The sequence below is a fragment of the Miniopterus natalensis genome, chromosome 20, assembly GCF_054644295.1.
Source record: "Miniopterus natalensis isolate mMinNat1 chromosome 20, mMinNat1.hap1, whole genome shotgun sequence".
NCBI lineage: Eukaryota > Metazoa > Chordata > Mammalia > Chiroptera > Miniopteridae > Miniopterus > Miniopterus natalensis.
In genome coordinates this window covers 12,134,103-12,157,363 of record NC_142100.1, presented here as the reverse complement: position 1 = coordinate 12,157,363, position 23,261 = coordinate 12,134,103, and the positions used below count along the sequence as shown (strand labels likewise).

The 23,261-nt window shown below is 59.7% G+C and overlaps 1 protein-coding gene across 7 annotated transcripts; it reads right to left on the bottom strand.

Moving 5' to 3' along the window:
* Nucleotides 1-487: 487 nt before the first annotated feature.
* Nucleotides 488-21,605, bottom strand: ARVCF (ARVCF delta catenin family member). 7 transcript variants are annotated; one of them, XM_016204367.2, is made up of 18 exons: nucleotides 21,169-21,605; nucleotides 12,638-12,796; nucleotides 11,923-12,449; nucleotides 10,446-10,945; nucleotides 9,630-9,813; nucleotides 8,641-8,758; nucleotides 8,052-8,223; nucleotides 7,380-7,397; nucleotides 6,272-6,343; nucleotides 4,804-4,931; nucleotides 4,312-4,462; nucleotides 3,851-4,049; nucleotides 3,665-3,776; nucleotides 3,472-3,562; nucleotides 3,049-3,102; nucleotides 2,490-2,575; nucleotides 1,783-1,902; nucleotides 488-1,357 (listed from the first exon to the last, which is right to left on the bottom strand). In XM_016204367.2, exons 1-17 carry the CDS (start codon nucleotides 21,445-21,447, stop codon nucleotides 1,795-1,797), a joined length of 2,958 nt encoding a protein of 985 aa, XP_016059853.1. In that variant the 5' UTR covers nucleotides 21,448-21,605; the 3' UTR covers nucleotides 488-1,357; nucleotides 1,783-1,794. The 7 variants fall into 7 exon arrangements, 6 of the variants coding, with proteins under 6 accessions (XP_016059853.1, XP_087684621.1, XP_087684622.1 ...); XM_087828495.1 differs by lacking the exon at nucleotides 21,169-21,605 and adding an exon at nucleotides 17,850-17,937; XM_087828496.1 differs by lacking the exons at nucleotides 7,380-7,397; nucleotides 21,169-21,605 and adding an exon at nucleotides 17,850-17,937.
* Nucleotides 21,606-23,261: the final 1,656 nt, after the last annotated feature.

Here is a 23,261-nt window from a genome sequence, read left to right as displayed (position 1 = left end):
TGGGCGCAGGCCAGAGTGCACAGCTGGGGAGTGATGAGAGTTGGTTTGCATCCACTAAATCCATAGCTGCCTTTAGTCTGACCCTGTTCCTCCATCCCCAACCCGCAGAGTGTTTGGACCTCTGGTCACCTCCGAGGCTCCCCAGGAATCACCCTGTCCAGGATGAGCCCACCTCTGCCCAGAATGCTTAGACCTCTGGTCACCTCAAAGTGATTACCCTGTCCTAGATGAGCCCACCTCTGCCCAGAGAAGCATCTGGCCAGGACACCACTCCGGGGCTCAGGGCCCAGCTAACCACCCAGGAGCAAGTCCACTCTTCTTTGTATGTAGAAGGGATCAAAGTGAGTCTGGGAGAACATGTGTGGGAAATGACCATGGGGCCTGAGAGCCGAGATTCCGCTGGACACCTGGGTCCACCTACCTCAATCCCAACCTGGCAAAAAGGGAGCAAGCAGTTTGTGGCAAAAGGTCTGAGCCATGAAAGAAGTTCCTTTGTTGCTTTTTTTAATTTTTAAATTTTCTTACAAAAATTTACGTGTTTACCAATACAGTCTTATTTTGGTTTTGTTTTTAATGCTTTTTGTCAGTGTTTTTCTTCTGTTTTGAAGTCACAAACAGCAGGCACTGAACAGCAGTCCCCCCACTGCTGCTGAGGGTCAGTCCCAGAGGTGTCAGTCCCCAGGGCTCTGGTGGACAGGATGCAGAAACTGCGCCAGGGCCAGTGTCACTTAGGAAGGCTCCCACTGCACTGGGGTTCCACACATCCAAGGGCAGGGTGGGGGCAAGAACACCCTGACCCCCATCTCACTGTCTCCAATCCTCTCTGCAGGATCAGCCCCCCTAGACCAGCCCAGTGGTTGGCTTGCCACACAGGGCGGGGGAGTTGGGACCCGGGGGATCCCCTCCATCCCTCCAGAGTCAAACTCCTTCTGAGCGCCCCTACCTGCCCAGCTGCCTGTCCCCAGGGCCAACTGCCCAGCTCTTCTGGGGCACTACACATACAGGGGCACACTCCTATTCCTCTGACCCCAAAGCAAAGCCACGCCCCCTCTCCTATCACCTCCCTAGACCCTGCCCTGCAGCCCCACCAGCCTTCTCTCTCACTTGCACACAGCACCATGCACACAGCACCATGTCAGTAAACAGCTAACTCTGCCTAGGGAGTTAGGAGGGAGGGAGCCAGGGGGTGGGAAGGGAAGCGTGTCCAGAAAGTCCAGCCTTGACTCCCGCGCAGAAGCGCTGCCAACCCCTGCCACCAGGGGGCTCTGGGCTCCGCAGCCGGGTCTGTGCAGGCTGGCCCTAGAGTTCCCTTCTTCCCATGATCAGATTCCTAAGAATGAAAGGCTGGGCCCAGGCCCTGAGGAGGGAGAGGGGAAGGCTGAGCAGGGTGGCCTAAGGGCTGGGGGCTACCTCCAAAACTAGGCGGATGGAGGTGTATACAAAAGCAGCTGCTGTGGGTGGCGTGGGATGACCCTGAGAGTCTCACTACCAGGGCCAATCCCAACTTGTTGGTCTTTGGAGGCCGTGTGCTTGGGGTATTTGAAGGTGGGGGGGGGGGTGAGGGGGCATCCCTGCTCTGGTCCCATCCCCTCAGGGCCCTGACTTGGCTTGTCCTTCCCAAGACGGGCATTTAGGTGGCTAGGCTCAAGGTGGTGGAGCAGGGAGTGGTCCCACTAGGGAGCACGCAGGGAGAACAGAGCATGCAGCCAGCTGAGATTAACAAAAAGCCCCTGCCCAGAGAACGGGAAACAGTTGGACAAACAACCACAGGAGAGAACGTACCAGGCATGCAAGCTAGACCCAGGAGTCAACGGGTTGAGGTTTAGCGTCCCCCACAGCGTCCACCAGCCTGACTGCGGGCCTGCTGGGCCCTGGAGGAGGAGCCTTCCTGATGGGGTCAGGCTGCAGCAGATGGGCAGTGGGCAGGAGGGTGTTAGAGGCAGAACAGAGTAGGTTAGTCAGAGCTGACCTTGGGGGCTGGACTGGTCAGTGGGGCAGGGCCCATGCTGGTGCGCAGGGGGGGAGGGCTGAGGGGGAAGGGAGCCAGGCTAATGTGGCTCACACAAATGCAGAGTGGCAAGTGGATACACTGAGGCCTGTGCCCAAAGCCACGGGATTGGCAAAGAGCAGGTGGCAGGTGCTTCCCTGGAGGTGGGAGGATGATGGGCCCTTGCCCACGAACACACATGCAGAGTAGGATGCAGACACACTTGCTCAGACTCCCGGGGTCCTGCGCACTGTGCCAGGCAGTGCCCTGACATGTGCCCCCTCCCTCTGAGTGTGAGCTTTGAGCCAGTTGCACCCACAGACTGATTCTGATATGAGGGTCCCAAGGTGGAGGGGCCACTCCCTGGGTTCAGTCTCCCAGCCCAGCTGCCCTACAGGTAAGCCCCACTGCAGGTGGTACCCAGCGCCCATCTTGCCTGAGCTCCTCTCCAGGCAACCACTGCACATGCCACCTCCCTGGGCACCAGCCCACAGCCACTCACTTTTAAAGGTTCCTTCTCAGAGGTCTCCCCTGTGGGGGCACTGCCTCGAGCCCTCCACTCCCTCTGGTCCATCGTGGAGTATCCATCTGTGGGGGCACAAGGGGAATTCTGAGGGGCAGGCATCCAGGAGCAGATCTCCCACTCAGTCTAGACAGGGCCCCTGGGACAGGGTGCATCTGGAGAGGGCACCCACCTGCCCTGCCCCAGCACCATCCTAGAGGCACAGGACAAGTCTTCTCATAGGCCCTCCCCCTGGCTCTCACCATCCCGCCTCAAATGGCTCAGGCCTTGCAGCAGCTCACTTACTCCCCCTTGGCAGCTCAGGATCCTCCAGCCTCTCTTCAGCAAAAGACCAGAGACCCTACCTGGGCACTGACCTCTGCCTGGCTGCCCTATCCCATTATATCTTGAGCACCCCTAAACCAAATCTCTCTTTTTTCCAACCAGTGCCTCCTGGGAAGGCCTTCTCAGCGACACACACACAGGGCAAAACAACCTGGCCCATTTCAGGCCCCCTCTTCCCCACACAGGAAATAAGCAGCGCTGTACCTGCACTCACCTGGGCCAAGGGCCTCCATGGGGATCACATCCCGGCTGCCTGGCTTCTCACCATCTGCAAGGCACAAGCATGTGGCTGACTGGCTGCAAGCAGCAGCAGGGGGCCCAGGGCAGAAAAACCCATGGCAGGGCCAGTCTCAGAGGCCCTGGGTACCCTTCATCACTAACATCTTCGCATCCTTTTGCTGGGCCACTGCCCACTAGCAACACCCCCCTCCACAACATGGCACCAATGTGGATACCACAGGTGGATGTAGAAGGCTGCAAACAGGGAAAGGGGCCACCCTGAGGCCATTTTCCTATAAGAAGACCAGCCTCCCTCCACTCCTCACCAGCCTTGTCACCATCAATGCACCAGGTGAAGGGGCTACTCCACCTTAGGGATGGGTTCACACACATACCCCCAACCCTGCCTGGTACTCACCGAGGCTCTTGTCCACCAGTGGCAGCGTGCTATCATCAAAACCTCCAGGACTCAGTGCTCCCTTGGGCCCCTTGGCATTAGCAGCAGCTGACTGGAGGAGAGAGAGTAAAACAGACAGAGGTGGGGGTCAAGGGCACTCCAGCAAGGGACCCAGCCTGGCAAAGTGATAAAGGAAAGGCTGTGCAGGCGACACCTGGAAGCGTGCTTTGGTCCAGCCATCCCTCTGCAGGGCACCACGCAGCTCCTTGTAGCTCCACACAGTCTGCAGCACGTGGGACGCAGCCTTCGCCTCTCGCACTGATTGGCTATGGTCAGGCCCAGGACAGGTCAGTGTCCAGCCCTGCCCCCAGACCTCCCTCCTTGCCACACACCCACATACCTGGAGGCACCAAGGGCCACCAGCGCTGGCACACCACGGGCCTGCAGCAGGGAGCGTGCATTGTCTAGGCTATCAGACACGATCTCGTGGATGGTGTTGAGCACAGCCACCACAGTGTCCTCCTCCAAGCGGGCCCCGGGTCGCGCTGGAGCCTGCGCATTGCGCACATTCCGTACCAGCTCTGCCATGGCGTAGCTCCCTAAGGGACAGGGTCGGTTTTAGGACACGCCTCTGCCCACCCGTGGGGAGAAGTGGATTCAGGATAGGGGAGCACACAAGGGCCTGGTGCACAGGAGGCTAGGCTGGGTCAAGCTGAAGCAGACTAGGGCTCCAGCAGCCGGGACAGAGCAAGAGTGGGGAGGCCAGGCCCCTGAACCATGGGGTTCCTCAGTCCCTACAGCAGGACACCCAGAGCCATCCACCCAGTTCACATCCAGGCTCAGCCCCATCTGCGTCCTCACCAATGAGGTCCTTGTTGCGTCGGTCCAGCGAAAGGTTGCGCAAGGCAATGGCGACAGCGCGCACCACCTTGTCGGTCTCGGACTGCAGCAGCTCCACCAGCACCGGCAGACCCCGCTCCTTGCGCACTGTGGCGCGAATGTATGTGGCCCACTGCAGCAGCAGAGGAGGCGGGAGCGTGCTCAGCACGCAGTCAGACCACCACACGTGAAGCACACTCTCCTACCTGAGCCCTGACCACTCCCTTCAGCTGGACTGTTCTCCTGACAGAGCCTTAGACCAGCTGCTTAGCTCTACCTCCACCAGATGCCTCCACACCCCACCACCCAGGGAACACTGCTTACAGCCCTAGCGCCTGAACCTCCCGGACCTTGGGGAGGTGCAGTATCTCTTCTCCTCCCCTCCCCCCTGCCTGGGCAAACGCAGGGGTAGGCACTGGCAGGGACCCATGGGATTCCCCTTCTGTCCCTTCCCTGCCAGACTTGGCCTCTCACCATCCAGTTGCCAGCACTGAGGTTCTGTAGGGCACCAGCCGCAGCCTCCAGGGTGTTGAAGTTCCGGCTCTCCGTGAGGAGTGAGAGGTAGAGACGTACCACCTCGGGCTGGTACAGCAACTCAAAGCCTGGGCACAGAGCACCAGCTGCCTAGGGTGGCACAGACCTCCCCACATAGCTGCCTCGCCCCCCCTCCCAGGATCAGGGTGAGCTGGGACCCAGGGAAGGGTGTGCAAGCAGGAAACGTTTAACAGTGTTATGGCCACCCATGAAAAAAAGCAGTCCCACTTCACAGAGGAACCAACAGAGGTTCAGTGAAGAGGCAGTGGGTTTGGGAGAGGCTGTTCTTCCCCTGACCCTAATGCCAAAGAAATGGAATTAGACCTGTATGGCAACCAGAGCATCCAGGAGGCCTACCAGTAGGGAGAAGGTGGCAACCAGGGCCTCTCCCCTAGCAACAGGACTCAAACGCCCTAGCAACAAGGCCCACCCTCCAATAGCTAACAGAGGCTGTGCAGCAAGAGGGTGGAGCCTAGCAACAAGACCTACCTCCCCTAGCAACACAGCATAGCTCCCATACATAACTGAAAATGTGTGACCACGACCACGGTCATGCCCTTAGCAACAGGGCCCATCCTCCAAGAGGTCCAAGCCTGGCAGTAGTGCTCCCCCCAGTGTTCCAGAAATGAGGTGCTGAGCAGCTTTCCAAGGCTGCTGTACCCACACTGGAGCTTCTGCCTATTCCTGGACATTACCTCCCTGTCCCATCCTCTCGCCAAATATGTCATACCCCCTTCCTAGTTCTCATGTCCGATGCTCCCTCCACTCCAGCCTATTTGGGCTTCCAATTCCCTAAACATGTTGCCTCCTTAGGTGTTGGCCCAGGCTATTCCTCAGCCTGAGATGCTCTCCCAGACCTCCTGTGGCTAATCCCTTCCATTCTGCTTGGGAGCATCTGGGCTCACACGGTGGGCTGTGGCCTGGGATCTCTCACTCAAGCTGGATTCCCACTGCACAGAACAATGCCAGCACACAGTAGGATTCCAAAAGAAATGGGACTAGAAGCACAAACCACTCTGCCCCTGCATGAATCAGGGTGATCTGGCCCAGCCCCTGTACTGGATCTGACTGCACCCTCACGGTACCCAAATCCCTCAAAGTGAACCTGAGCCCCTCAGCTGACACTAGAGGCCCTGCCAGCCAGCCCCTGCCCTTCATGGAGGGCTTCATTCCAAAGCTATGCGACCCAGCAAGTGCTGGCCTCTCTATCCCCCAACCCAGCCTGAAGTAGCCGGACTCTGATTCTAAACCTCTGCATGTGCCCAGGGACTAGATGGTCCTCTGGGGAACTCTACACCTGTGGGCCCATTTTCCATATTGGATCCACAAGGCCCTTTAGGCCTGCTTAGTGGCACAAAGCTTCACTACCTGGACAGTCCTGAGCCTGGACTGCACTCCATCCACTCACCTTTGGCGGCCTCGGTTCTCTTGGGCAGGTCCAAAGTGTCAAAGTTTCGTTCCATCTCCCCATCCTTCTTCCCTGGAACAGAAGAGCAGTGGGAGGTGAGGCGGACCCTGTGGGGGGCAGGTGTACATCACGAGGGCTGGGCACAGCACTATCCTGCCTAGAGCCCAGAAAGCACCCCCATGTCCAGGCACCAAGAGGCCAGAGGAGCAGAGGCATACTGAGATCAGGTAGACAGGTCGACCCAGGGGAGGCAGTGGTGGCAGTGGGACCTAGGGATGTCCCAGCCAGGACTCATGTCCCATCAGATGCTGGGAGCTGCACTGCAGATCTGCCCAATGGCTTCCTTGTGCTGCCTGAGGGATCCAAGAGCCTGGCTGTATGGTGGGTAGGTGCACACAGGAAAGCCGAGGGCTGACAGAGACAGGATATGCCTGGCCACATGAGGCAGGGCTGGAGCCAATGAGTTCCACCCATGGGGAAACTTGCCCATCTGGGGCCTAGACCCTGTCCCAGGCTCTGTTGGCCAAGGAAGAGGCTACTCACAGGCCAAACCCCTACAGCAGCACCTAATACCTGTCAGCCATGGCCTGTACCTCCGTGAGTGCATCACCACCTTCAGGCCACCCTCCCCACCTCAGACGGAGGAGTTTCTCCTCCTCTGGAAGGCAGTAGAGCTGAGTTTAGATGATCTGGGGCCCCCAACCTGCCCGGCCTCCTGGGGCCTTTATGTGGTTCCTATCTGAGTCACACATGCCCCATTCCATTGGAGAAACAGCCCCAGGCCCTGAGCACCTTGGCTCTGCCCCAGTTGCAGCTCCAGGCCCAGCCCTGCCTGGGGAGCAAAGTCTGGGGTTACAGGGAGACACCCCCTTGGCCTCCAAACCAATTCAGGGCTGACATTTCTGCCATTGTCATGGAGATGGCTGCCCAGAGAAGAGACTGCAGATGGGGCAGGACTTTGAGGCTGGAAAGCCCTGCAGTTGTCATGAAGACCACTGCCTGAGCAATGTGTGTGTGTGTGTGTGTGTGTGTGTGTGTGCGCGCTGGGTGCCTCCCTGGGGCCCACTGCACCTGCCAGGCCTGGATGGCAGGACAAAAAGGGACTCACCTTGATGGAACCAGTCCTCTGGGCAGCCGGAGGAAGCACAGGAGAAAGGAGAGGAGCCTGAGCAGGCAGCACCCCTCCCTGTGCCCTCCCAGGAAGCCTCAACTACCCACTGCACAACCTGGGTTAAACAGGTGGCATATAGAATCTCACTCCAATTACTTTTGGGGGTTGAGTGCCCACAAGTAGAAGGATCAGAAAAGGCCCACACAGGTGGGACCAGTGAGGGCGGTACACAGACTCCACCTGGCAGCTGCTGGGTAATTTTGGAACCTGCACCCTGAAGGTGGGGGTGGTACGCAGGAGGGGTGGGGTGCTGCCCTCAGAACTTCTCAGGGACTTCAGTTGCTCTACCAATGCCAGAAGATGGCATCATCTTTGGTACTTTCCAAACTTAGGCCCACAGAACCCTCCCTAGAGCTAACGGATTAGGTCCAGGCACTGGTCGGGGCCACCACAAGGGTTCTCTCCTACCATCCCCTGGGGTCCCCAGAGTGCAGAATGGAAAAGGCTGGGTCTGTTGGATGGGTATCCCAGGGTGGTGCAGCCTCCTTGGCTCCCTACTTCCCCACTTGCCTGCTGGTAGCTGACCATGAATGCCATGGGTATGGAGTCTGAGCCTGGTGGGGCAGGGAGGAGTGGTGCTAAAGTGCTACCCCAGGCCCACCCACACACCTTTGGTCTTCTTGCCACCGAAGCAGCCAGCATCATCCCGCCTCCGGTGCTGGGAGCCCACAGTACTGCCAAGGGGCCCAGGTTCGGCCTCCTGGTATCTGTCGGCCCCGGGCACCTCCTTGTGCACGTGGTAGGACAGGTTCCGCATGATGCATACGCAGTTCTCCACCGACTGTTGGGAGAAGAGAGCTGGTGTGGCACGGCCGGGTAGGCGAGGGGGATGCTAAGCCTCTCAGAGAAGACTGGCCACAGCCTGTGTGCACCGAGTGGACTGGGGGTGCCGAAACATGGAGGCCTGAGCTAGGGGGCCCACTCGGGCAAGAACCATCAAGGAGGGACCAAGAGACGAAACGGATGAAACACCGACTTCGTGTAGGACCTGGGCTTCGTGGCAGGCCCACTTCACAGTATGGTCACTACGAGGTGGCCTGTGCTGCCCTGGACGCACAGGCCTGTTCCCTCTGTGCTCCCATACAGTTCAAGCCCCCTGGGCCCTGCCTCTGGCCCATCTCCCTGAGCCTTTGCAGGAGGTTGTGAGACTGACCCTGGCTGGGACCTGCTGGGACCATCCTGTCTCACACCCACCCACCTTGTTGTCCGTGTCCTTTCTGCCCACGGCTGACTGAAGGGCATGCAGGAGTGCGTCCACCAGCCCTTCACACTCCCGAAGTCGCCGCCGGGCCTCTGCACCATCTGAGCTCACGTTCCTGGGTAGCCAAGAGCAAGCTCCGTGACCCCTGGCTCCCACTGCAACTCCCCGACCCCCACCTGGCCTTGGGGTCTTGTTTTCATCTGCAAAATGGGAGCTAACACTGCCCTGGTGGGGTTATTGGCAGATGACACAAGCCTGCAGCAGTGAAGGAAGGTGAGCCTGGCCTGACCACTGAGACCCTGGAGAGGGAGCCCTAAAGTGACATCTCTGTGGAAGGGGGTGGGAGAGAGGCTTTCCTGACTCCCAGCTGAATTTAAAGGGACAGAGGTGGGTCCAGAGGCCTGTATCTGTGCACAGGTGCTCAGGCAATTCTGGGTTTCCCCTGCCCCAATGGCAGCACTGGGCTCCACTTTTCCTGAGGTCAGGACTCTATAGGGCGACAGGGGGATATCTTGATAGACAGGACTGAAGGGACCCAGGACTGCCTGTGGGGTCTTTGCAGGGCCTCCCAGGGTGTGGGGAGAGAGGTCACAGGAGGTGGGATGAGGCCTCTGAGGCAGACTGAAAATGAGGATCCTGGCTCCCCATTCCCTGGATGTCATGATGATGGAAGAATGGGTAGAGGCTGGGCATGGATAGGGCCATGGGGTACTGCACAATAGGATGGCAGATCTTGTCCAGAGGAGGCCCTTGGGAGTGAGTCCAGCCCCATCAGGCCGCATTCTCAAGACTTGGACAGGAACTGTGATGACTCAGTCCTAAGAGTTGGGCAGCTAGCTGTCTTCTCAGTTATCTGGGATCTGAGGACATGGCTATCCCAGGATAGCTGTGTGCATGCAGGTTATGGTACCCAGCTCCTGCCTCCTTGACCAGGAACAGCTCAGGGCGGCTGCTCAGGGGGTGCCTGAGCCCAGCCCCACCCCCACCTCAAGCAGCCTGATGTGTTCTTGAAGACAGTCGTCCATTCGGCATCCCGTGGCTTGGAGTCCTCATTGGGCTCTCGCTCCCAGCCCGAATGGGGCACAATGACCTCGTGGGTCAGTGTCTGTAGGCCATGGTCAATGATGACCATCTTCAGGGGCTCGTAGGATGACAGGTTCCAGAGTGTGCCTGTGGGGCACCATTGACCAGCCAGTGCTGACCATGGGTACTGCCCCCCTACCTCCCATGTGACTGCTCAGGACCTGCTGTGCCCTCCATCATGCCCCAGCTCAGACCAGAAGGTAGGAAGTGACAAAAGCTGTTAGAGATTTTCCAAATGCACCCCCTGGCCCAGGCACAGAGCACTCACCACTGGCTCCCACTGTGGAGGGGGTGGGGGCCCAGAGGGGCTGGGACAAGAGGAGGGGCAGGCAGGGAGCCTGGGGCTAGATATAGCAGGTGCCTTCTCTTCCCCACCCCTTCCCAGCCACACGGGTGGATAGGACTACCACAACTGGGGCCACACTGAGAAGTGGCCATATGACCTTGCCTGGCCACTCAGGTCCCACATGGCACAGTCCCCACCACTGCCCTATTGGGAGTGGGGCCAGGCAGGGAGGGGGCCTGCCTGAGGGGCCCAGTGCCAGCCCCCACCAGTGGCAGCAAAGTCAGAGGTTGAGACTGGGGACCTTTCATGGCATCTGCACCTGACGCCTGCCCCCAGCAGCTGGGACTCCTCTGACTAAATGGGGTGGCTTTCCCTGGCCAAGCCTCGCTCTCGTCTCTTCCCAGGGGATGCAGGGCGGCCAGGTGATACTCACCTGTGACAAGCTCTCGGACCTCATTGTCCCGGGCGGCCCGCAGCAGGCGCACCAGGGCGGGCACGCCACCGCAGTCCCGGATGGCCGCCTTGTTGTCAGTGTCTCGGCCGTAGGAGAGGTTGCGCAGTGCCCCACAGGCCCGGCGCCGCACCTCTGCCCTCGGGTGGTCCAGCAGAGCCACAAGCAGGGGCAGCCCCCGCAGCTGCCTCACACGCCGCTTGACACCCTCATTCTCAAAGCACAGGTGCTGCAGGTAGGCAGCCGCATTGGCCTTCACGGGGTCCACAGGGTGCCGCAGCATGGCCAGTACCTCAGGTAGCTCAGGGTCCCGCCAACGTGGCTCTTTGCGGGCGCTGTCGACAGACGGTGAGCGCCGCACCATCCGGTCCAGGCTGCCCAGGCTGCCCCGTTCTGGCTGGGCCAGGGGTGCTGTCATGGCTGGGAATGGGGGCCTCTCCTCCATCAGCTCACCGCCATCATCTGCCACATCCTCATAGGCCCTGTGCAAGTGAGCAGGGCACACGAACATATTCTCGTTGACTGCTGGCCCTGCCCCTGAGCTGCCCCAACAGACCTCCAGGGGAACGTGAACCCAAAGAGGGGGGGGCCTGGGCCTGGAGTGTTGGTACTTTACCCCAAGCACCACATGGGTACTGAGAGTCATATCCCAGCCCAGCAAGAACTGACTCAGAACCAATGACAGAAACAAGTCCCAGCCAATGGTCATCAGGGCTTGCTCACACTCATCACAAGGCAGTGTCCCCGATTCTGAGCTAAATGCATTTCTATGAAATATTTGTCCATGACTGGAAGGCCCACCTTCCCATGCGGCCCATCAAGGGAAGTGATCCTCTCTGCACATGGCAATCCTGGTGGGCCCATCTGAGGAGCAGTCAGACCACCAGTCCCCCAGGGCACAGATGTCCACAGGGGTTTTTACCATCAAACCCACTTCTCAGGAGGGATTGAGGTTAGGAGGGGCCAGGTGTCTTGCCCATGGTCATGCAGCATACTCCAGACCCAGGTTGTGGTCATGTTCCCACTCTACAGATAAAAATACTGAGGGCAGAGGGAACAGATCCAGAGGTTACGCTGAGAAGGGCAGGGCTGGGTAGCAGGGGGCCTGGGTTCTCGATGCAACTATGTATGGGGGAAATTGAGGCCTTGGGAGAGGCTGAAGCTTCAAGCTTTGAGAGACACCCTGAGTCTCTTGGGTTCCTGTCTTCAGGGTCACCTGCCTAGAGCAGGGGCAGCAGGTATTGGGCACTGTCACCAGCTTCATGCCCCGGTCCTGCAACTTCCACCATCCCAGGGCCTATTCTTGCTGCCGTCCTTGAGAATGGAGGCCATTTCAAACTGACGTGTGCATTACTAACTGATTTAGGCCCAGCAACTAGACTACCTGTGGGGTATACTCTGTGACAGGAGAGTGGAAGGCAGATTCCCTGGAGGCAGTGGCAGGGCACAGGGTGCTCACCTAGTGCGAAGGCCCCGCCCACAGTCAGGCCTCCTCCTCGTGGCCGTGCCATAGTCAGGCTCCAGCTCCGGGCCACCCCCGTCATCAGCAGCCAGACTGCGTGTGTCGTCCTCCAAGCCATATGGCTCTGCCTGGAAGCGCTCGGGCTGGGAGCGACCGGCTGGCAGCACTGGCTCAGGGCCCTCGGTGAAGGCTTCACGGCGGCCAGGCAGTGTGAAGCAGCCATCACCAGGGCCGGGGCCAAGGGAGCCACCACGAGAGGGCCGCACACCCAGCCCACGGGACAGGCTGCCATAGCTGGGGACATCCCGGGGCTCAGGGCTGTCAGGAAAGCCACCCCCACTGCTGAGGTAGGTTCGAGAGAGTGTGGCCGCTGGGCCACCCCCACGCAGCAGGAAGTGCCGGTCCAGGGGGCCATCGGCAAAGTGCCCTAGTGGGGGGCCACCATCCAGGAGGGGGAGGCCGTCTGGGCCCATGGGCACTTGGCGCACTGTTCGTGTAGTCACCGTCTTGACCGTCTTGGTGACCTGGTGAGTAAGTAGGTAGCCAATGGGCTGGACAGCCTGAGAGGCCCAGACACTGCCCCACAGGGACAGTGGCCTCAGACTTCCACCCGAACAAGCGGCCCCCAGGAGGCTGGGACATGTGCCCACTCTACACATGGGACAACTGCGGCTACATAGCCCATCTGCCCACCACCTGTGCCCAGCTATACCTTGGTCTCCGTGCGCCGTGTCGTGCCGTCTTCTGACATGACAATGGACACATGGGAGGTGGGAGTGCCAGGGTCCTCCTCCACCGTCACTGTCTCCTCCAGCACCTCAGGCGCCTCCGGCATTGTGGCCAGTGAGACCTGGCTGCCTGGGCTCTGCTCCTGGGTGAGGGGTGTGGGTGTTGGTGGGAAAACCCAGTGCTCAACCCACCCTAGAGCGTAGGAAGGTGCTAGCCTGGATGCCAGGAATGACTTCATTCCATCCCCAGAACCCACTCACCCTAGGACCTGTTTTAGTCCCACTATGAGGACAACAGTATGTCTCTGCTTCTGAACAGAGGGGCTGACCCTGCCCTGTTGCCCCATCCCAAGGGGTCCCCAGGGGCTGGTGGCTGTGTCTTAGCTGCGCGGCCTGACAGCAGCAGGCTCCTGGAGGCACAAGGAGGCCAGAAGGAACCCACTGGATGTTCTCCAGGTATCCTGGGCCTCCTCCCTGCCCCACCTCAGAAATGTTTAGTGGCCTTAGGGTGGCAGTTTCAGTAGTTCACCAATTGCCTGGACCATGCCTAGGCTCCACCCCACCCCCCAGCCCTAAGGCCAGCTAGACACCCTCGCAGGCCAGAAATACCCAGCTCCCAGAATGCCCTGTGCACTCAGAGCACCAAAATACCCTCACACTCCTTCCGGCCCAGACACTCTTGGGGTGTTGAGTGGGCAAGTCCTGGCCCTACCGTCACTAAGACCTTGGGTGTCACGTCAGAGAGCCCAGAGTGGGTTCAGGCCAAGAGTACCTAGCTTGTCCTTGACAAGAACACCAATGTCGCCTCCCTGTCCATCACCCCAGGTCTTCCCAACCATGGCCCTCAGCTCCCGATCACCTGCCTCATTCTCAACCTGTGCCCCCCTTGCCTTTCCATCACCCCTGCAGGGGATAACCATGGTGGAATTCCAGATAAGATGGCTCTGGACAGAGGCCCTTCAAAGACCCATATGCCTACTAGCCAGTGGGGAAACTGAGGCTCAAAGAGGACAGCCCAGCCCTCAGCAGAGCTGGCCAGACTCCTGCTGTGCTGAGTGGCACAGGGGTCAAGAGTCTATCCCTGGGTCTCTGATCACATGGGTCACCCACACAGGACCAACGTCTCAAGGTCAGCATCTGGCCAGGATGGGTAGGAGTTGAAACCCAAGCCACAGGAGGCGGGCAATGGGGAGTGCATTCCTGGACAGCCAGGGCTGGGTCAGCAGAAGAACAGGCTCTGCTTTGCGGCCCAGGCCCCAGGCCTTGCCAGATGGGTCCCCTGTGGGAGCCCCAGGCAGGCCTGCACAGACATGGAGTTGAGGCCCAGGGAAGGCCAGAAGCTCCCAACTGCATCTGTGTGGCCTCAGAGCCCTACTCTGGCTCCTGTCTCTGGGCCTCGGAGTTATGCAGGGAAAGATAGTCAGAGCTGCCTTTAGGTGCTGCCTCCTGAGGTCCTCAGGGTGTGACATTTTCCCAGGTTGGGGTCCTGTCCTGAAGGAATGCTTGAGCCCTCCCCACTGCTTGTAGTGTTGAAGCTCTGGGTCCTCTTCAAGGATCCAGGGAGGGCCCTGAACCAATATGATAGGACAGGTGCATCCCTCGGCCTCTGGCAACACAGGAAGGAAGAGGCCACAGAATGCACACCCCTACCCCATCCCAAGCAGAAGAAAACATGTGATTTTATAAAAGGGAAACAGGCCTGACAGAAGAGAGAAGCTCTACCTAAAACTTCACAAACTGCTAATTTCAGGCATCCGTACAGAAGGCAATTTTGCATAGAAAGCAATTTTGCAAAGCCTTTTAGCCACACCTCACCCCTGTGGGCCACAGCCTTGGCTGTCACCTTCTCAGTCCTGGGATGCAGGTGGAGTGACTGTTGGAGACCTGGCCAGGGAGGAGGAGCACAGTTTCCTGGGAGAGAAGTAAACTGAGGCCCAGAGTAGAGACATGCTGATGGGCTGCCAGGCAGGGTGGCCTGAGCACTTCTTGGAGGGCACTGGGGAGCCAGGACAGTTCTGGAACAGGAGAAGGTTCAGGAACAGCCTGTCACTGCTGGGGCCTAGGGTGCCCCATCTGTATTTAGCAAGTACAGAACAAATGTGTGGTGGCAAGGACTGAATTCTTTCTGCTGGGCTCGGGAGGGACAGGCATGGAGGGGCCTCAGGCCTTGCTCTGGTGGCTGCAAGTGTCAGGGCAGGACAAGACGCAAGACTGACAGAAGGGAACCAGAACTGTTGCCCAGGACACTACACTGCCAGTGAGATATGGCCCCTCAGTAGGTTTGCATACATTTGCATACATTATCACTCTCAGAAGAGCCCCTACTCCCTGGCTGGAATGGGGGGAGCACATCTCAGACCCCAATGTTACTCTGTGGTCCAGCTTATTCCTCTCACTCAGACCTGTGGTGAGGTTCTGATACAGTGAAGTCAGGAGGATGAGGGGGTGGGGTGTCCAGGAAAGCCAAAGCCCTCCAATAAGGCCTGACCATTCTGTAGCATCACCCACAAACACCCAGTCCGGGCAGCCCTGTTGCACGATCCTGAGGCACCAAGAGCCCCTGCTGGCAAATGACCTCAGGGAGCTAAATACAGGAGATGACTTCACCCAGGCAGGCAGGCAGGCAGGCAGGCAGGAGCCTGAGTCACCAGAGATCATGGGAAGGCCTGGCCCCCACTACATATGCCTGGGCACACTCATGCAGACAGGGACCTGGACACACATGTGCATGTACCTGGTCCTTATAACAGGGACACACGTGTGCATGAGAAGCCAGCCTGGCCCATAGGCCTGAGTAAATCAGTTTGTGTGCTCTCCTAACAGCACTAAGTACACAGTGCCCACCATCCACAGAGGCACTTGCATGTGTACACACATCCCACCACCTCCTCTTGTGTCCAGACTCCCTCAACCACCATCCAGGCATCCATTATAGGTGTCTCACAGCTGACAGCAGATGGGGGAACTGAGGCCCAAGGTCGACCCATGGCCTGGGACTCTGCAACATCTTTGGGGTGGGGATATGGGATCATGGGCTGATGACCAGGACACAGTTGGTGCTCAACAGAGGCAGCTGACCAGTATGCCTGGATCCTTGTCTGGCCTTGAGGTCCTGCTCTAGGGTCCCATGTACCACCCATGTCCACCTACCAGGCCAGCCCAGCCTCAGGGACCCCTGGCCTGGCAGCCCCAGTACTCCCTAACCCCTTATACCCCAGACATGGGCACCTGCATGGACACACCACCCCCAGCCCTCCTCCATGTCCCAAATCCTGCCAAGTCCTGTCAACTGTGTGTTGGTGCTCCTTCTCCAGCCCTGGCCTTATCCTTGCAGCTCTCACTGGAACCACTGCCCAGCCTCCAGAGCCCAGCCTCCAGAGCCCAAATCCGTCCTGTGATACACCTATCCATGGTCCACTTGGGCCCGGGTCCGGAAAGGGGCTGCTGCCCAAACCTGGGGTTTCCCATGAGCTCGTCTGAACTTATGGGAGGGGCCTGGAGAACCCCAGAAGGTAATGCTCTCATGAGAGTGCCTGGAGGCACAGAGCTGAGCACAGCAAGAGCGCCCTGGGCCCCTTCACACACCAGGGGCTCAGCTTTATACAGAAACAGGTAGGACCTAGGTCGTCAAGGCTGTGGGACAGGCAGGGGATAGTGCCAGTCCACCGTTGTGGCCAGATGTGAGACAATGCATAGAGGGGCCGCCACCTGGGCAAAAGTCCACAATAGCCTCTGGGGTACATGTGGGAATGGCCGAGGGAGGGGGCAGAGGAAACAAGCCAAGTTGTAATGGGGGGACTGGCTGGACTGGGGTCCCAGAGGCATGGATCTACCTGCATCACCTACATTTGTCTGATGAGCACCCATGGTCTATATCATGAAGAAGGAACTGAGGAGCGGGTGCCCCACCCTGTCCATGGCTCTGCTGCCCAACACAGGGAATGGGTTAAGGTGGGATTCCACACCTGGCTCCTACAACCCCTGGGGCCAGGTCCCCAGAAGACATAAGATGGGTGCTGCTGAATGAACAGAGGGGTGGCATCTCCCACCAGGGAGCAAGCCCTTGACCACCACAGAAACCCTCTCCCTTGACGCCCACGGCCTCTGCCCAGCCCTGGCAGAATGGAGCTCAATCCTCCACGGCAGCAGTCCTACTGCCAGGGCACAGCCTCATGCCGAGTGGCAGAGAGGCCAAGGGGTAGTGGGTGCCCAGCAGGCTAGGGGACCAGGCTTGTGGGACACAGAAAGCAGAGCTGGATGTCATTCGCCCAACTTCCCCAAACCCAGCCCACATCCATTGGCTACACTGTGGCCCAAATCCCCCCAACTTCCCCAATGGCCCCTCCATCTCTGGGGTAGTCAGTGGCCAGACCCTGGGGGCCACGCCAGGGATACAGAGGAGGCAGAGACTGGCTGGCTGTCCCAGAAGGCAGGTGTTTGGGAGACCTACCTCCCAGGACAGGGCGCCCTGCGGTTGTGTGTGTCCCTCCCCCCCCCAGCCCTTTCGGGGCCTGTCACTGGACCCCGCCCCCTGTGGGCAAGAGTGCAGACTGCCCACATGCCTCCCCCAGCCCCAGGACTGGAAAGCAGCCTGCCGGGTTTTCCTCAGAGACCCCACCCGCCTCTGCACGTGGGCAGGGCCGTCCTCCACCCCTCCCCTCACGTGCGCTGCTGCTGCAGACGGGGCTTCCCTTAAGGCTCCCTCCGGAATCTCCTTCGCAGGTCCCGAGTCGGAACCCGCGCTGGGGCTTTGGAGGGGAGGCCCAGCGAGCCCCCAGGAGCAGGCGGCCTAGCCGGGCTTCCCCGTCCGGACTCGGCCTCCCTCCTGCATAGAAGGGGCTGCTCGGGAAGGCGTTCGCGCCCCGCCCCTGTCGCCTGCACCTGTCCTGGGCGCTGGCCTCAGGTGCACCCACCCAGTCCCGGCCCCGCTCCCCGCGCAGGGTCGCACCGCCCGGGGCCCCCGCGCCCGGCCCCCGGAGACCCCGCGGCCCCGCGCGGCGCACAGCCCCCGGAGGCGCGCCCACTCCGCGCCCTGCCTGGCAGGGGCCGACGCGCCGGCTCGGAGCGCAGACAATAGCCGCCTCCGGCCGCCGGCTCCAGGAACAAAAGCGGGTCCTCCCGGGGAGGCCGGCGCCCCGCCCTCCGCAGCCGGTCCCGGGACCGGGCCCCATCGCCCGGGACCAAGTTCCCTCCAACCTGTCTGAGTTCGGCCGGCATTGGACCGGCTCGGGAGGTGCGGGCCGGAGGTGGGGCAGCGGCGGCTGGACCGGGCTCTGCTCCGACGCCTCGGTCGCTTGGGCTCGGGCTCGGGCTCCGCGGACTCGCTCCCCGCGGGGGCGGACCTGGCGGTGGTCACGGCGAGCAGCCAATCGGGCGGGGCCGCGCCCAGGCGGGGCGGGGCGGGGCGGGGGCCGGTGGGCGGGGCGGGGCGGGGCGGAGCTCTGCGGCCTGGGCGGGCGGGGGTCTCTCCTGCAGCGGGTCTGGGTTCTCGTCCCTCCCCCGCACCCCTCTTCCCGCGGGGGTGATATTTTTCCTCCGCAGCGATGTGCCCTGTCCCTCTCTCCGGACTTAGGTTTTCCCCCAGTAAAAGAGCTCATGCGTCTCTCCCCCTGCAGAGTTGAGGAAACAATTCTGGCAGTGCAGGGTCCAGTGCGGCCAGGGACAGAGTCAAGGCCACTCTCAATGGCACAAGCTGCACATCCCAGCTGCGACTCAGTTTCCCTTGCTGTGAAATGGGGGCCGATAAGACAGTAGTTACTACGATTTCAGCACTGCAAGATCTCTCAGATCCCCCTCCAGGCCCCTGCCCATACCCAAAAAGCGACACCCCCCCCCAAATAAGTGTCCCCACAGAGCTCAACCTGGACCTGGCAAACTGACCTTCCCTGGCCCACTTTGTATTGGATTTTCTCCCTTAACACACAGGCCCAGGATCCCACCACCCTCTGAGGAGTGTCAGAGCAGATCAAAGGGAGAAAAAAACTGTTGGGTGACCCTGGGTGAAAGCTTTTGAGGCTGAGCTGCCTTAGAACCTCTCTCCTCCATGCCTTTGATCTACTGGGAAGTGGGGGGAGGGGGTTCAGAGTAGGGGGTTAATCAGGATGTATTCCTCCCCTCCTCCCAGAAGCCTGGTGAGAAGGTGCAGCCACACCCTGGGGAATCTGGCTCTGCTGGAAACAAATGGAGAGAAGGGAAGGGCTGGGCTGGGCCACCTCTTGGGTCATGTCCCACAAAGACAAGACAAGCCAGTGGCTCTTGCATTATGATCAAGGTAACTAGGCTCTAGGAAGAACAGAGCTGGGCCCAGCTCAGGGAGATTAAATGTGTCAGGAAAGAGAGGAGGTCCAGGCCTGGCCTCCTGCCTCCTCCTGTTTTTCCACAGACCCCAGTCAGAAAACCAAGCCACCACCGATCCTCTTTTCTTCCACAGCATGCCATGTACGACCTTGCAGCCACCATACTCAAGGACTCTGGGTGTCCAATGCATGTCCCTCTGAGCCTCAGTTTTACCACCTGCACAGGGGTGAGTTCACCTCACCACTGGCCCCCTATATCATCTATCCATGGCAGCCCTAGGTGGAACAGAAGCAGGAGCAGGAGGGCTGGACCACTGCCCTAAGGGAACTTGGCCTGGATGCTTACATTGGGTTCATTTCTATCTTCTCCCAAATTCCACCAGCTGTTAGTGCCCCAGCCTGAAGTCGGCTAGGTCCCCAGAGTGATGACCGCCCCCATATTCCAGCCCCCCCCCCATACACACTGCGGTGAGGGCCAGCCCTGCTCCAGCCAGGTGTCTGGAGGAGGGGGCCTTTCCTGATGGATGATGAAGGGCAGGCAGCCAGGATTGTGGAGCAGCCTAGGAGGTCACAGCATCAGTAGCCCCTGGCCTCTCAACCCCCTGGCCCCAGCTACTTGCCTTGCTACTAGCTCCCAAACTGTGCAGAGCCTGTCTCTGACCTTGAGGACCAGCTCCAGGTAGCCCTGTGGCTCAGCAGGTAGATCACCAGGCACCTCATGCTGAGATGGATCTGGAAAGCAGGTTTGGCATCGAGGCTGCTAGGCCTGGACAGCTGGATGTGGCCCCACCTCCCTTGCATCCCATCAGCCCGGCCAGAGTAGCCACTGCCGTGGGAACACACATTCTCTCTCATCTCAGCCTGCGAAAACCATCTCCTCCCATGAGAGAGAAACTCGTGGGCAGTCTGGGAAAGCCTTGGGTGGGGAGGGGTGATGGATTGAGAGGGGTGGTGGCCTGAGGTCTTCCCTCCACTGCTCCCAGGAAGCTAGGCAGCTCCGGGCTATGGAAACATCTTCCCTTGGGGGCATTAACCCTTGGCAGTGCCCTCTGGGCTAAAGGCCCAAGCCTTTTCCGGCCTGGGAGGACTGGATGGAGCGCCTGGCGCCTAAGGGGCAGCCTTGGGGTCAGTGGCTGTCACTGTCCCCATATGGCCCAGCTGGGCTTTTCTACCCCTCCTTGAGTTTGGGGGTATAGGCCTCACCTTTGGAGGGCTGAGCAGGACCAGAGGAAGGAGAGTGTGCATGTGCTAGGGGACATCTGGAGGGGCTCCAGCTGCCAAGTTTAGGAGAGCAACCCTGTTGTCCTGCCCAGGGAACTGAGAAGCCCACTGGGAAGCCCTCCAAGGATCACTGTGAGGAACCCAGGGGAATCAGCAGGCATCTAACCCCTAGGCCTTGGAGCCCAGTTGTGAGGAGGGGCCACAGTGGGAGGCCTGCAGGGTGGACCCCCACCCAGGACCCTATTCCCAGCTCCCGCAAGTTCCTGGGACAGCTCCACCCTGCCTGTCCCCTACCCCATGCCTCAGTTAATGGGAACCAAAATCATCACACCAAACTCCAGGACTCCCGCATTTCCTTGTCCTGCCCCAACCACCCTGTGAGTAAGGTGCTTTTGTCACTCTCTCTGCAGGTTAGGCATTGGGGCACAGTGGGTGGTGGGAGGAGTCCAGGCAGCCTGACTCCTGAGCACACACCCCCAACTTCAGAGTTTTCATGGCCTGGCCACAGAGCACATAGGGTTCCATACCTCCTGGGGGCTGATCAGGGGCCTGAGACCAGTCTGAGTCAGTAGAGAAACAGCACCCAGGTCACCATCTGAGCTGCAGGCAGAGCCCAAGGCCTTGCTTGAGCCTTCCCCTGGGGCTGATCCACTGATGTATGCTATGAAGAACAGCATGGCAGGGAGACTCCAAGGCTGGCAAACCCCTCAGTGTCACCATGCTGGCCACTGAGCTGCCCAGAATAGACCCAGTCCAGCTGCCTGGGTCTTGGGGGCTTACTCAAGTGGAGGGTGCTGCTCTGAGGATTCATGTTGTGTCCTGCCCATTCATCACATGGTACCCTGCACAACCATGTGGGATTTCTAGTCCCTTTGGGATCCCACTTTTCTCCTCTCCCTAGAGGCCCAGGAGGTCTTGCAATAAGCCAATGCATGCTGGCTTGTGGCCCACCAGGGCCCCTTGATTGTCTTCCCCTTCCTGAGTCACTGGGCTGTTACCTGCAAGACCAGCTGTTGCCAGGCCATCGGCAAGGGCTGCCCACTGCCCACGCCACCACTGCTGCCCACACCAGGTTGCTGGGCACGCTCCAGCTGCAGGGCAACATGGCGCCGCTCCTGCTCTAGCGCCCGTGTCAGCCGCTCGAAGCGAGCCTCCTGCTCCTTCACCGAGGCCAGGATGCTGGCGGCCGAGTGCACGTTGCAATCCTCCATGACCAGGATGCCTGCTGGCTGCAGGCAAAGCAGAGCAAGGTCAAAGTAGAGCCAAGAGGGCACCATGGGCCCCTTGCCTGTCCCACTCACAAATCATACAACTCACTCCCAGACTGGAGCATCCAGCTCTCCAGAGAGAAGCTGCATTGATTACATTCTAAATTAAAAGCCATTAATCTGAGGCTGGCCGGAAGCAGCCAGCTCCTTCCCTGTGGGGTGTGGGCTCTGTCTGACCCATGCTCTCCTGCTCCCTGGCAGGCACAGGAGAACCATGGACTGTGAGCATCCTAGAGCCCACTGGGAAGGGAAGGGCCAGAAGAGCTTGGTGTGACCAGCACTCAGACCCCCCCAGGGCCACTGCTGCCCACAGCACATGCCAGCTCACCCCAATCTCATGGGCCCAGCCCAGGCTCATCTCACTGAGGTGGATGCTGGGGCCCAGAGAGGGTAGAGGACCTGTCCATAGCCACATAGCCAGTGGGGCAGAGTCAATACACCAGTGAGCAGGGACTGAGGTGTCACTCCATAGACTCCAGGTATCTGGAACACCTAGGCAGGCGCAGGGGTGACATTGGCCTACAGACCAGTGGTCTGGCCTCCACGCACAGCTACGCTGGCTAGAACAGGGTGATGTCTCCCCACATGGCAGAGTGAAAGCCGAGTACAGCCTGGCTGCTATTCTGTGCCTGAAAGTGGCCCATATGCTTGATACTGGATCCAGAGGAAGGTTGAGGGCAGGGGCCTGGGCTACCCAGGCCCAGTGTGCCAGGAGGGTCAGGCCTGCCTGGGTCCGGATCTAGTGCTTCACCTACAGGTCCCAGGGGATTGGGTGGGAGTGGTGGGACTTGGCAGCTGCAATGACGAGCCAGTGCTTTTCCTCACCACTTGCTCCCTGTCTGCTCAGTGTGTTTGTTTTTCATGGGCAAAAAGATGCAGGAGTATTTGGAGTCCACACCTAGCCTCATGGCAGCACATGGGGTGCAGGCCATGTGGTCACACTGCCAGGCACTTAGAGTGCCGCATGGTGCCAGTGATGCTCAAGGCATCCTCCCTACCCAACCCACACCAGTCCACTGAGACTGCCTCTGCTGGCTCACCCCTCCACCCACGTAGGGCCTGAGCTTAGAGACACAGCACAGTGGGCAGCACCCAAGAGGGTCCAGCTCTGCAGGGCAGAGTCAGCTGTAAGGACAGTGCCCCATAGAGGAAGGGTGAGTGCTAGGCTTGGCTACACCAATGCTGGCTGGGCCAGGGACACTGTGGAGGGCATGGGTACATCTCCAGTTGAAAGGATATCACAGAGTCCATCCCACTGTGACAAGTGGGGAAACCGAGGCCCAGAGAGGAAAATAGGCCAGTGTAGTTTCCAGAGGCTGCTCTTCATTTCCCAGTACCAGTTGCACAAGTAAACTGTCAGCATGACCTAGAGGAGGGGCAGTGAGGTCAGCACAGAGGAAAGAATGAGCTGAACTGCAGGGAGAGTCCTGGCATTCACAGGGAGGTGGGGGTGCAGTGGCCAGCAGGGAATAAGGGACGAATAGCATGGTATGTACACAGCCATGGGCATGCAGCCCCCTGTGCAGGGGTACCAGACACACCTGCATGTGGTGGCCACCAGGCCCTGTGCACAGATCAACTAAATCTGGCTGCCCCAGGCGGGTGTTGTGGGCCCTTCCTCCCTCGAGGACAGCACAGGGCAGGGTAGGGGGTGGAGGTTGAAGCAGGTCAGTCTTCAGCCAGCCTTGACTGCAGCAGGGCAGTCTCAGCTGAGCCTCATGGCCCTGGGCGGCACAGCTGGGACCAGGGCCACACATATGAGGGGAAGGCGTGCCCTGGGAGGGGATGATCAGGACCCATGGGACAGCTGTTGGCCTCATGGC

Coding starts and splice junctions, on each gene's coding strand:
- ARVCF (XM_016204367.2), bottom strand. CDS start 21,447: ATGGTGCCCTCTTGGCTCTACTTTGACCTTGCTCTGCTTTGCCTGCAG. Junction 8,759..9,629: donor AACACATCAGGCTGCTTGAG/GTGGGGGTGGGG, acceptor TTGGCTACCCAG/GAACGTGAGCTCAGATGGTG. Junction 2,576..3,048: donor CATGGAGGCCCTTGGCCCAG/GTGAGTGCAGGT, acceptor GTGCCCCCACAG/ATGGATACTCCACGATGGAC.